This window comes from Aquarana catesbeiana, linkage group LG01, assembly GCF_042186555.1.
Source record: "Aquarana catesbeiana isolate 2022-GZ linkage group LG01, ASM4218655v1, whole genome shotgun sequence".
In the NCBI taxonomy this organism is placed as follows: Eukaryota; Metazoa; Chordata; class Amphibia; order Anura; family Ranidae; genus Aquarana; species Aquarana catesbeiana.
The window spans coordinates 958471189-958484715 of NC_133324.1; the positions used below are offsets into that span (position 1 = coordinate 958471189).

Sequence of the window (13527 nt, forward strand, 5' to 3'; positions counted from 1 at the left end):
CAAGGTGGATTAAGCACATTGGGATTTATTTACTAAAGCTGAAGGGTTCTTTCACATGGTCTTTACAATCAGGTCTGCCTGTCAGTTTTTCAGGCGGACCTGGTCAGATGCTGCATTCACTCCTATGGAGCGGCGGATGTCAGCGGTGGCATGTCTGTTGTCACCTGCTGCTATTCAATCCTATCCATGAAATTCAGATGGCTGGTGACCCTATCTTCCATCCATCTGGAGGATCACATTGGATGAAAATGGACAGGTGGTCCATTTCATCTGATCTTCCCATAGAGGAGGGCGGGGCTCTGACAGGTCCATCTCGGCACAGTGAGAGAAGACAAACTTGTCATCTGCCTGATCTACGATCAGCAGATCGTGTTTTTTTTTTTTTTTTTTTTTTTGTTCCCCCCCCCCACCGCTGAGCAAAGCAGAGTCCGTTAGGTGGAAGGCCTGTGTGAAAGGATCCGAAGAGTGCAAAATCAGGCTCAGTTCTGCATAGAAGCCATTCAGCTTCTAACCTCAGCGTGTTCAAGTAAGCTTTGGCAAGAAAACCTGGAAGCTGATTGGTTTCTGTGCAGAAGTGAGCCTGATTTTGCACTCTCCAGCTTTAATAAATAAACCATAATGTGTCGTTATTGTAATTGTATGTTTCCACAGCTTATTAAATGTCCTTCATTTCCCCCCAGATGGGGAGGTTATTGTCAGGAATCCTCCCATGTATAATCTATTTTCCTCTATATAAGGATTCCTATGACTACTAGAGCTGATATTTACATACTGTGTATGCTTTGGGAAGCAGGAAATTCCTCTGCTACTTATGACTGGCTGTCGGCTTTCACAACTTCCCAACAAGATAGCTTGGGCAGATTAAGACTCATGTCTGGGAATATCCCCCCCCCCAAATCAACCTGGTGGCTGAAAAAACAAAAAAAAAATTGATTCCCCCATCTACATAAGAGATTGATGGAGTGATCCTCCCTACTGTGCCATTGTATTCAGACAGTGGGGAATCCTCCGCTATCAGAATATATTGCTTAATAAATATTCCCATTAGAGAGAAGCTGATCATTAGATTGACTTCTCTCTTGGGAGCAGCCACAGATGGATCAAAATTCAGCCAGTCCCTGGTAAATGGCCAAATGTTGGTCCATCTACGGCCACCTTCAGTCTCAGTCTTAACATGTGTAGGAATGTACAGAACTGGTTACTGAGTGTTGGGCTTTTTTTTTTTACTGTCACCTCTCTCTTCTGGTCTCAAGGATGGCGTCTGCTGATCCGAGTAAGGAACCGGAATGTCCCATCTGTCTGAACATTTATATAGATGCAGTAACACTGAAATGTGGACACGACTTCTGCCAGGACTGTATTGGTCGTGTGTTGGATACACAGGAGGGGTCTGGAGGTTATTCCTGTCCTGAATGCAGAGAAGAGTTCCAGGAGCGGCCTGAACTCCAGCCGAACATAAGACTGCGTAACATAGTGGAGAATCTTCTGTCTGCTCGGCCAGCTCAGGGGTACTTTGGGGTCTTTACTTATTATATTGACACTCCTATACCTGCTATGATATCCGATCTGAACAGGAAATGCTCTGTCCATAAGAAACTACTAGAGTATTACTGCACTGAGGACTCCACCTGTATCTGTGTGTCCTGCAAGCTGGATGGAGAACATCGGGGACACCAGATGGAGACTCTGGATGAGGCCTCTGAGATGAAGAAGGGACAACTGAGAAATGTTCTGCAGAAACTGATGACAGGGAAAGAGGAAACGGAGAAAAGAGTCCAGAGTTTGCAGGAACACAGGAGGAAAGTACAAGGAAAAGCAGATGATAAAACTATGAGAGTCACTGCCCTGTTCAGAGACCTCAGGAAACGTCTGGAAGAGCTGGAGAAGAGAGTCAAAAGTGACATCTCTGGGAAGGCAGAGCGGGTCTCTCTATTACTGTCTGATATGATCCAACAGCTGGAGATAAAGAAGGGGGAGCTGTCAAGGAAGATGGTTGCCATTGAGGAGCTGTGTAACATGACAGATCCACTGACTGTCCTACAGAAATCAGACACAGGTGACTTGTGTGATACTAAGGATGGAGATGAGGACAGAGAGAGACATGATAGACTCCTCCATGATGGAGGGGATCTGGATTTGACGGGGATCTCACACACATTACACACGGGTTTATCTGATATCACATCTTGGGTAAATGTACAGAAATGTACATGCACACGTGTCTATCCACATTCTACTACACAGGACAAAGATCATATCGATGCTAAACAATTCAGGAGACCACCCCAACCCACCCCCACCATACAACGCTCACACTGCCAGGCTGGAGGACCAAATATTGGGTCTGTACAGCAGACATCAGGGGTGTGGAGGTTTATAGACCTATTACTGGATGTGAGGACAGCATATAATCTTCTACATATATCAGATGACAGGAAAACTGTATCCTGGTCATCAGATCCGAGTCGGCCAGAGAGGTTTCAGTGTCCTCAGGTGATAAGCAGTCAGAGTTTCTCCTCAGGGAGACATTACTGGGAAGTGGATGTTGGGGAGTCATTATTTTGGATAGTCGGGATGTGTTACCCCAGTATAGACAGGAAAGGAGATCAGTCACAGATTGGATGTAATAATAAGTCCTGGGGTTTGTGGAGATTTGATAATCAGTACTGGGCGATATATGACAGGAAGAAGGCCCAATTACCCAGCTCTGTCTCCAGTAACAGAGTCAGGATATATCTGGATTATGAGGCCGGGCGGATTTCCTTTTATGATCTGTGTGACCCAATCCGACACCTCTTCAGCTTCTCCGCCACCTTCACTGAGCCCCTCCATGCTTGTTTATGGGTAAGGCTAGGTTCCTGTATAAAGATATCTGGGGGGAATCAAATGTGAGGGATCTGTCCGGAGACTGGCGATATCACAGGGCTGAGAATCTGATTTGGTGTAGTACTTGACTGATAGCTGGAGGCATTGAACAGGAACCAAGATAACGGATATATGTATAAAGCTGCAGACTCCGGGGGCCATCTTTATCCTAAACCTCACTTCTCTACCTAGTGTGTCACTGACCAGGAACAAGCTTGGTTCTTGTACACTGCTTCCAGTTATCAGCCAACATAACTGATATATGTATAAAGCTGCAGACTCCGGGGCCATCATCTTCATAGTAAACCTCACTCCTACCTAGTGTGCTAGTGTGTCACTGACCAGGAACCTGCATGCAGGAGGTCAGATTCTGTAGGCTTCACTTTCTGCATGCTTGTTCTGGGTGAGTGAAACACAAGGTAATATGGTCAGGATTGAGATGACAACCCGGGAGCCTTCACCTTTTACAGTGTATCTGAAGTCCATTTGTTTCAGTCTTGGAGGGATTAGAACCTCAGTCAGATTTTTAGTTCTTTTGTGCCCCTGTTTGTAGATTTTCCATTTTTATCCTGTTTGGTAAAATGTTGACATAGAACAGGAAGTAAGAAGAGATCTCTTTACTGGAGCCCCAGATAAAAATCCTGACAGGGGTTCTAATCACCCCCCCCATCCATCCATCCATTCAAAACTAGAACATACAGGTTTTATTTAGGCACGCACTTTAATAGCCACAATAATTCCTAAACTTCCAATCCATTTATCTGGGATTTCTCCTCACGTCGCTGTGATGATTGCCACTATTAATACAGGCAGTGCTATTCTTGTTCCTATTGGTTATAATATATAGGGGGCGGGATTGATATCTGCCACTATCAATGGTATTTTCTTTCCATAATAAATGTGTACATGATGAACAGATGTCGGTGATTTTATTTTGACCGTAGATAATTTTGTCCTGGGTGGGCGGGGTTCAGCAGCAGGTACAAAGTAAAAATGAATTTAATGCAATTTGTTTTATTTAAAATGACAAGGACTGGAAAAAGGGGAAAAAAAAACTGTGTTGCTTATAGTAAGCAATCGCATCCTTAATGCTATTTTCTCAGATCCTCTTAAAAATTTAACCCGATTTCCGTTTTGCCTCCTTCCAGTTTTTATGAACGTTGCCTGGTGAGGTTGGCTATTGTCCAGTCTAAGGCCTGGTATACACTGTTGCGCTTTTTTTTTTTTTTTTTTTTTCGTTCAGCCAGACAGATCACTGTACTAACACATGCAGTGTTAGTACAGCGATCTTCCCCACTGTGCTATAGTGCTATAGACAGGGGGGATGCCCCCACCAGAACACAGCGGTCAGGGCTCTCAGCCATTGGAGGAGCTATCACAGGGTGGTGCACTGTAATAGCCAATCTTACTGGGCAGGTGCAAAGGGGCGCCATCTTGTGGAAAGCAGCACACTCACTGATTTTTAACCCAGTATACCAAACGAGAGAAGTGGTACTGTGCTGAGTCCATACATACAAAACATACCTCTAAACCTGAGAACAAGGGGTATGCCAAGACAAAAGAGGGTTTCACCATGTCAGATTCAAACCGTGTAGTTGCCACATCCCTAATATATGGTTAAGAAAAAGAGTGATTTCCCCCTTCATTCGGACTTTTAAGGCAACATACACTTGGATAGTGAAAAGAGTCAAATGTATTGAATATACGTAATAATATTTGATTAAAAAAATGATCGATGTTTGTACAAAAAATTACATGCAAAAACAATTTACATGAACAGTTTACAACACGGTAATACTCTCCAGTATAAAGTGATCCCTGGTACCCAACGCGTTTCTGGTTAAACGCCTTCATCAGGAGTATAGGATAAGAGTAAAGCTGGCCATACACCTATAGATTATCTGCAGATTTTCTATGGTTAGATAGAAAATGTGCACCAGATCTCTCCATGTTCGCTAAACTATGTGGATGGAGGAATCTCCCACTTTTTCCATCTAACCATAGAAAATCTGCAGATAAACTATAGGTGTATGGCCAGCCTAAGTATAGTCACAATTTTTTTTTTTTTTTACATGCAATAATAATTCCACAACAAAACCAAAATATTTTGTTTTTGATTTCGCCGCTTCCTGTTTGGTGCCCATCTATGCCCCCTCTCGTACAGTTGCTTCACCTATTTCTTATTTTGTTGTGGAATCATTATTGCATGTAAAAAAACAAATTGTGACTATACTTACTCTTATCCTATACCCCTGACGAAGGTGTTTAACCAGAAATGTGTCGGGTACCTGGGGTTCCCTTTTATACTGGAGAGTTATTACTGTTTTGTCATACAGCTCATGTAAATTTATTTATTTTTTTCTTCTTTCCTTTTTTTTGTATGTAGTGTGGTGTGTTTTTTTTTTTTTTTTTTTATCGCTCATTTTTACGAGCGAATATTTTTATGTATATTCAATAAATTTGACTTTTTTTTTTTTTCTCTCATTATCCAAGTGTATGTTACCTTAAATGTCCCAATGAAGGGGGATCTCTTTTTCTTAACCAAGGAGAGAATAACCTGCGGTTGTGGGAGGGGCTTAAGGGCCATTGGGGAGAGACTGCGGATGGATTACAGGAGATAATCGGAGACTGCGGATGGATTACCCTTATCTTAGGGTCCCTACTCCCCTCTTAAATCAATGACCCCCCCCCCCCCCCCCCCGGCAGATCCTTTCCAGTAGATGGCAGGGCAGTCTGTGGTGTGGAGTTGTCACGCACTGACCTTAACTTTCTGCTGCAGTCCAGGGCACTGATGGTAGGAATTGATCCTCTTCCCGCTCCCCCTCCTTGCAGTATATTTAAAATAAATGAAAAAGGTGCCTTTGTGTCACCACACAGTGTGCACCGGGTCAGCGGACCGCCCTGCCGAGCACCCTGTCCCCTGCCCGTGCTGACCTGAGATGTCAGCGGAGCACCTGCCTGAGCCGAGATCTAAATCGGCGTGGATGGAGGAGGGGGAGGCTGGCAGTGGCTGGATCAATACAGGAGCTTGCCTTGTCCCCATCCATTGACAATTACGGATTGGATGGGGACAAGTGCAAAGCTCCCTTCTTGTTTTTGTGGGGGGAAAAAAAAAAACTCTGCTCTGGGTTCTGATACCCCAACCCCCCCCCACCCCCTATCTAAGTCCATGACTGTGTGTATGTTGTAGGTGTTGTAGTGTGGACAGATGACGGAGGGTATACAGTCTCAGGAAGTGGAAATATTGATGAGATGGATTACTAGAATCACCATTACCCCTTCAGTCCCACCACCTCTATAATGCTTGGAGAAGAGAATTTTATATTTCCTCTACGGTCAATCATTTTGATAAAGAAACTATGTTTATATGGGGGGGGGGGAAGCCCTTTCATCCTAAATAAAAAAAAAAAAAAAAAAAAAAATCACCCCAATGTAAAAGTGTAGAAAACTATATCTATATTTATTTATTTTCAAACATTAACCACAGTACACAATTTGAAGTTTTTGTATCACTTTTTTTTCAAATGGCGCTTTCTTTTGGTGGCATTTCATCACCACTTTATTACTTTATTATTTATGGTGTTTAAAGTAGAAATATGTTATTTATATAGAGGTTTAACCTTAAACTACGTAGAGGGTTCTTTACTGTAAGAGCGGCAAGGATGTGGAATTCCCTTCCACAGTCGGTGGTCTCAGCGGGGAGCATCAATGGTTTCAAGAAACTATTAGATAAGCACCTGAACGACCACAACATACAGGGATATACAATGTAATACTGACATATAATCACACACATAGGTTGGACTTGTGCCTTTTTTTTTTTTTTTTTCAACGTCCCCTATTATATACCGTATATACTCAAGTATAAGTTGAGTTTTTCAGCACTTTTTTTTTTTTTTTGTGCTGAAAGTGTCCCCCTCGACTTATGCTCGAGTCAAGCACTTTTCTGCAGCAAAAAAATTCATTTTCTGAACCAATTTTGGGGCCCCGTATCTCAGGGCCACTTGTTGCTAGGAACCCCAAATTTGGTGTGCAAACCCAGTGGAACTGGTACCACAACATATCCAAAGCTGGGGTTCCTAGAACCAAGTGGCCATGAGATACGGGGCCCCAAATCTGGTTCAGAAAATGTCATTCTCTGCTGCAGAAAAGTGCTTGACATTTTCTGAACCAATTTTTGGAGCCCTGTATCTCGGGGCCACTTGGTGCTAGAAACCCCAGCTTTGGATATTTTATGGTGCTAGTTCCACTGGGTTTGCACACTAAGTGGCCCTGAGATACGGGGCCCCAAAGTCTGTCAACTGTGTCCATTTGCAGCAATGTCATTTTGGGACCCTTTGGGTTCAGAGACCCCAAATTTTGGCTGCAGCTAGGGGGCATCTAGGAACCCTTAACTACAGAGTTTGAAGTTCAGGGGACCTATGGCTGCAAATGGGCACAGTGAGGCTGCAAATGGGCATTGTTGACCCTCTTTTCCACTTGCAGTAGCTGCGCATTTCTGACCCTCGTCTTATACTCGGGTCACTAAGTTTTTCCCTTTTTTTTTTTTTTTTTTTTTTATACTCAGATCGACTTATACTCGAGTATATACGGTAACTATATATGTTATAACACACATTCAATAAAAAGTATGATTTCTTTATAAATACCAAAATGTATTCTGCTACATACGTTTGGTAAAAATATTTTAATAAATGTATACTACTAGGTTTGGGTGAGCCTGGGTTCAACCCCTTTAACCAGTTAGGGACCGGGCCTATTTTTCATTGTTGGTGTTTACAAGTTAAAAGCAGTTTCTTTTGCTAGAAAAATGATTTAGAACCCCCAAACATTATATATAATTTTTTTTTTTTTTTAGACACCATAGAGAATAAAATGGCGGTCCTTTCAATACTTTGTCACACCGTATTTGCACAGTGATCTTGCAAGCGCAATTTGTTTTGAAAAATTTTTTTTTTACTTGAACAGAAAAGTTAGCCCAATTTCATTTATTTTTTTTATATATTGTGAAAGATAAAATTACGCCGAGTAAATTGTTACCCAACATGTCACGCTTCAAAATTGCACCTGCTCATGGAATGGCAACAAACTTTTACCCTTTAAAAATCTCCATAGGCGATGTTTAAAAATTTCTACAGGTTACCAGCTTTAAGTTAGAGGAGTTCTTTTGCTAGACTAATTGCTCTCGCTCTAATGATTGTGGCGATACCTCACATGTGTGGTTCGAACACCATTTTCATATGCGGGGGGCCGACTTATGTATGTGTTCGCTTCTGGGGACGGGGCGCTTTTTAACTTTTTTTTTTTTTTTTTTTTTTTATAAAAAAGCGTTTTGGGTCACTTTTATTCCTATTACAAGGAATGTAAACATCCCTTGTAATAGAAAAAAAAAGCATGACAGGACCTCTTAAATGTGAGATCTGGGGTCAAAAAGGCCTCACATCTCATATTTTCCCTAAAGTGTAAAAAGTGTCCCCTTTTATAAGACTGGAAGGCGGAAGTGCTGTTTGACGTCGCTTCTACCCTCAAGTTATAGAGCCGAGTGGGGGCCAGGTTTCCCTCACTTGGCAACCAGCTTGTGAGGGGAGAGGACCTGATCGTCTCTGCTGCTACCGACAGCTCCAGTAAGCGGAGACGACCGAAGCATGGCTAAGTGGGCAGTTCTCCAGCTCTACGTGGCTATCTTCCGAATTTTAAGGTCTTAATTTCGGAGACCATAATTGGTCTCCAATCTCTGACAAGGGTCAGCTGGGGATTAGCGGCGATGAATTGACCAGCATATAAATTTATTTGGTGCACAATAGATCTGAATAGTGCTGCAGAAGTGGTGAGTTCCCAATTAGGATTGGCAAATGCAGCAGGAAGGGCTCGATGGACCTGTGTTTGTCTTCTTCTTGGTGGCAGCGGGACACTACTCATGCTTGCCACCTCACCAGCTTGAACTGCACTTATGGGACTCGCCACGTCACCACGTGATACTGCAGTGCTGGATGTACGACCAGGGTGTACTAGGCCGCTGGTGCTTGTTAGTTCACCAGAAGGAATAGCGGCGCTAGTACAGCTCTGCTCCATACGAGAGCCCTGCTGTTCTTGCACCTCAACGACAGCAGAAGAAGATCGGGGTCTGGTACGCCTGACCTTGGCAGGGACCACAACTCCGTCGTCAGAGCCATGTAGAGCCGGAGAACTGCCCACACTACATAGGGAGCGCTGGTAACATAGTGTGGGACTTGGTGTCATCCTTATTCGGAAAGGGGTACCACTTGTATGTGGACAATTATTACACAAGCGTTCCACTTTAGTCACCTTTTTGATTAAGGAATTGGCGCATGTGGCATCTAATCACTGGGGCTTCCCCCAATGGCTTGTAGAATCTCAACTTAGATGGGGGGAGAGAGCCTGCTTGAAGTGTAATAATTTGTTAGCAGTGAAGGGATTCACGGAATGTTTGTTCTGTCCTCGCTTCACGTAGACACAGCAGTCCAAATTCCTACTGCAACTGGTGTTGTGGAAAAACCCCTCTGTGTCCACGGATATAACCTTACTATGGGAGGGGTGGACCTCAATGACCTGTAGTTGGTACCGTACCTAATTGCTTGTAAGGCCAGATGCTGGTACAAAAAAGTGTGAGTCTATTTCAATTGTCTTTGCTGAATGCTCATGTGCTATACAAAGCTTCAGGACAGACTGGATCCTTCCTTAAATTCCAGGAAGAGATCGTCGGAGCCCTTCTGTTTCCAGACGGTGCTCTTGCCCAACTTCCCAACGTAAATGCAGTGAGCCGGCTGCATGAGAGGCATTTTCCTTTTTGTCCTCCCTGGTACCCCTACCCAAAGAACACCCCAAAGAAGATATTGTGTCTGCAGCAAACGCGGATTTAGGTGTGACACCCGCTTTTATTGTCCCTCCTGTCCTGACCAACCTGGTCTCTGCATTGGTGAATGTTTCAAGTGCTACCACACACTAGTTGTGTATTAGCGTAGGGAACAGCACCACACAGTCATAGGCACACTAACACAGGGTCTTCGGGTCTCGAAAGTTGTGATGGCCATCACATTTTGAGAGACCCTAATCTGCAACGTTCAGGTTGAAGTCTCTCACTCGCTCTCGCGCTCTTATGTTTTATATCTATCGTTTCTCTCTCTGTTTTATTTTTACTATGTTTTATTGTATTTGCTTTGCAGGTATGGTATGCTATACTGTAATGTTTGTTTTATTGTTAACCATCATTTGCTTAGCAGGTATGCCATTGAGCTGCAGCACGGGTTTATTTATCTTGACAGCAACAGTGTTTGCTCCCATGATACATAAAGCCATGACTCCAGTGCTGTCGGAGGTGATTTCACCACCACAGTTAAAAAAAAAAAAAAGAAAAAAAAAGAGCATATATGCCGAAGCATGGGGGCAGGGGTGGAGGAGTTATTTGCTCCTAACATTAGGGGTGGATTGCCCCAATGCTTCGGCATATATTTTTTAAGGCACAGATTGCAATGTTTTATTGTATTTGCTTTGCAGGTATGGTAAGTCTTATGCCCCGTACACACGGTCGGATTTTCCGATGGAAAATATCCGATCGGAGCGTGTTGTCGGAAATTCCGACCGTGTGTGGGCTCCATCGGACATTTTCCATCGGATTTTCCGACACACAGTTTGAGAGCAGGATATAAAATTTTGTTTGTCGGAATGTTCGAACAAAGTCCGACCGTGTGTACGGGGCATAACTGTTATACTGTAATGTTACTTTGTTTTATTGTTAACCATCATTTGCTTAGCAGGTACGCCATTCAGCTGCAGCACTGATTTATTTATCTTGACAGCAACAATGTTTGCTCCCACTATACGTAAAGCCGTGACGCCAGTGCTGTTAAAGGTGATTTCACCACCACAGTTAAAAAAAAAATAAAATAAAAAAATAAAAAAAACTGCATGAATAGAAAAGAACATTACAATGTATGCCCAACAAGGACCAGCAATGTACTGGTATGTTGCTGGACTTTTGAGTGGTTATACCAGAATGATCATCTTGGTATCATTCTTTTCAGCCAGCGGTTGGCTTTAGGGTTGTCCTGATACCGAGCATTTGCGCGAGTACTTGTACTCGCACAAATGCTCCCGATGCCTTAGCCGATACCTTGAAATGGGAGAACTCATCAGCGGGCGGAGTCGAGAGCTGAGCGGAGAGCGAGTCCTCCAAGTCCTCAAGCAGGCCAGGTAGTGCAGGCAGAGTGCAGGGATCGGCGACTGGAGCCGTCACATTCGGTAATGGAAGTGACACTCCGTGTTGCCGTTAAACTGTTGTCAGTGCTTAGAAATCCCGACGCCCATCTTGGTACACCCAGCCAGCAGCGGACATCTTGTTACACCCAGCCCATATAGTTCAGGCTGGGTGTAACAAGATGTCCGCTGCTGCTTTATTGAGGCCGAGGTGTACCAAGATGGGCGTTGCAGAGGCAGCATAGATAAAAAAAAAAAAAAAAAGTAAATGCTCTTGTCTCATGCCCATAAGTGCCACTGCCAGCCGTCAATCAATGCTCATCAGTGCCCATCCAGCCGGTGCCACTGCCAGCCATCAGTGTGCCACCTATCAGTGCTTGCCACATATCAGTGCCCATTAGTGTGTGCCCCATCAGTGCCCATCAGTCAGTGCCACCTTTCAGAGCCACTGCCCAGCCAACAGTGTGTGCCTCCTGTCAGTGCTCAGCGGTGCTGCATAATCAGTGCCACCTATTAGTGCACTGCTCATCAGTGTCATCTATCAGTGCGTGCCACCTATCAGTGCCCAGCCATCAGTGTGTGCCACCTATCAGATGACACTGAGTGATGAGCCGTGAGCACTATCGGTGCCCATCCATCAGTGCGTGCCACCTATCAGTGCCACTTAATCCTATCAGTGCACAACAGTGCTGCATATTAGGGCCTCCTCATCAGTGCCACCCAATCCTATCAGTGCTGCATATTAGTGCCTCCTTATCAGTGCAGCCTCATTATCAGTAGCACACATCAGTGAAGGAGAAAAAGTACTTATTTACAAAATTTTGTGACAGAAACTAAGAAAGGCTTCCTTTTTTTTTTTTTTTTTTTTTTTAACGATAAATAATAAAACCCAGCAGTGATAAAATAAATACCACCAAAAGAAGCTCTATTTGTGTGAAAAAAAATAATTTGAATACAGTGTAGCATGATTGCGCAATTGTCATTCAAAGTGTGACAGGGCTGAATAGCTGAAAATTGGCCTGGGCAGGAAGGGGGTGAGAGTGCATGATATAGAAGTAGTTAAACAATGGACACTTTGTGCTTAATTGTTTTTTGTTTTCACCCAAGGTCGAGCAAATTATCAGAGCCTCTCGGTGCACACTGCACAGAGACACCAGCAGAATGTCAGCTGTGTGGAAGTATTTTAAAATTAACGAGCACAACCCACGGATTGCAGACTTTGTTCTGCAAAATTATCCAAAGGTGGTACAAAAATCAGTTCTTGCAATACCAGTAACCTGATAAATCATTTGAAATGAAAACATAAAAGTGAGCATGGAGAATTTACCGCTATCACTAGCAGCAGTAGCACTCAGCAGCCAACTCTGCAGCAAACTTTTGCCAGAAGAGAAAAGCTGTCAAGAGACAACCCCAGAGCTGTAAAAATAACAGAGGCGCTCACCCAATTTATTATTCTGGATGATCAACCTCTTTCAATTGTTGAGAACATGGGTTTCCATCGATTTCTTAATGTGTTGGAGCCGAAGTATGACATTCCCAGTCGCCATTACATAACAGACATCATCTTACCAAAGATCCACGGCACGGTTAAAAAGCACATTACCATCATGTTGCAGAAGGACATAAAGGCAATTCGCTTCACCACCGACATCTGGAGCAGTAGTGTGAGTCCACCGTCTCTCATCAGCTTTACGGCGCAGTGGATAGATGGCGAATTCTCTTTGCGTCAGGTCATGCTCCACGCTACGAAATTTGAGGGCTCCCACACTGGTCAAGCAATAGCCAACATCCTTGAGGAAATGCTTCAGACTTGGGAAATTCCCAAAAGTTCTGTTCATGTTGTGGTCCGGGACAGTGCCAAAAACATGATAAAAGGTATGGAAGATGCTGGACTTCCCAGTATTTCATGTGTGGCACATACACTGCAGCTTGCAGTCTCAGAGGGACTGTTATCACAGCGCAGCATTGCAGATGCTGTGGGAGTCGGGTGCAGAATAATTGGCCACTTCAAGCATTCTAACTTGGCATACTCTTGGCTGCAGGACATCCAGATACAGCTTGGTCAGCCAGTAAGAAGATTCCAGCAAGACGTGCAGACTCAAAGAAAGTGTTTCACCGCTCAGGTAGGTCTGAACCCAGGTGTATAATTGGTGTGAATCCTTCAGAGATGAAGAGTCCCAGGTGCTGGCTTAATGCAAGGTAGAGCAGAGCTTTGAACGAGAAAATCTGGATGCCGCACACCGGATAAAGTTGAAAAAACGTCTTTATTGTAAAAACTGGATCACCAAAAATACAGGACAATCTGGCAGGATGTACAGGCTCACTGACGCATTTCGCGTTCATGAGTGCGAAACTCATCAGCTGAGCCTGTACATCCTGCCAGATTGTCCTGTATTTTTGGTGATCCAGTTTTTACAATAAAGACGTTTTTTCAACTTTATCCGGTGT

At 43.8% G+C, this 13527-nt stretch overlaps 1 protein-coding gene across 1 annotated transcript; it reads left to right on the top strand.

The window, feature by feature from the left end:
- Positions 1-1254: 1254 nt before the first annotated feature.
- LOC141126629 (zinc finger protein RFP-like) lies at positions 1255-2892 on the top strand. The gene has a single exon (XM_073612552.1). It carries the CDS (start codon positions 1255-1257, stop codon positions 2890-2892), a length of 1638 nt encoding a protein of 545 aa, XP_073468653.1.
- The last annotated feature ends 10635 nt before the right edge of the window (positions 2893-13527 follow it).

Coding starts and splice junctions, on each gene's coding strand:
- LOC141126629 (XM_073612552.1), top strand. CDS start 1,255: ATGGCGTCTGCTGATCCGAGTAAGGAACCGGAATGTCCCATCTGTCTG.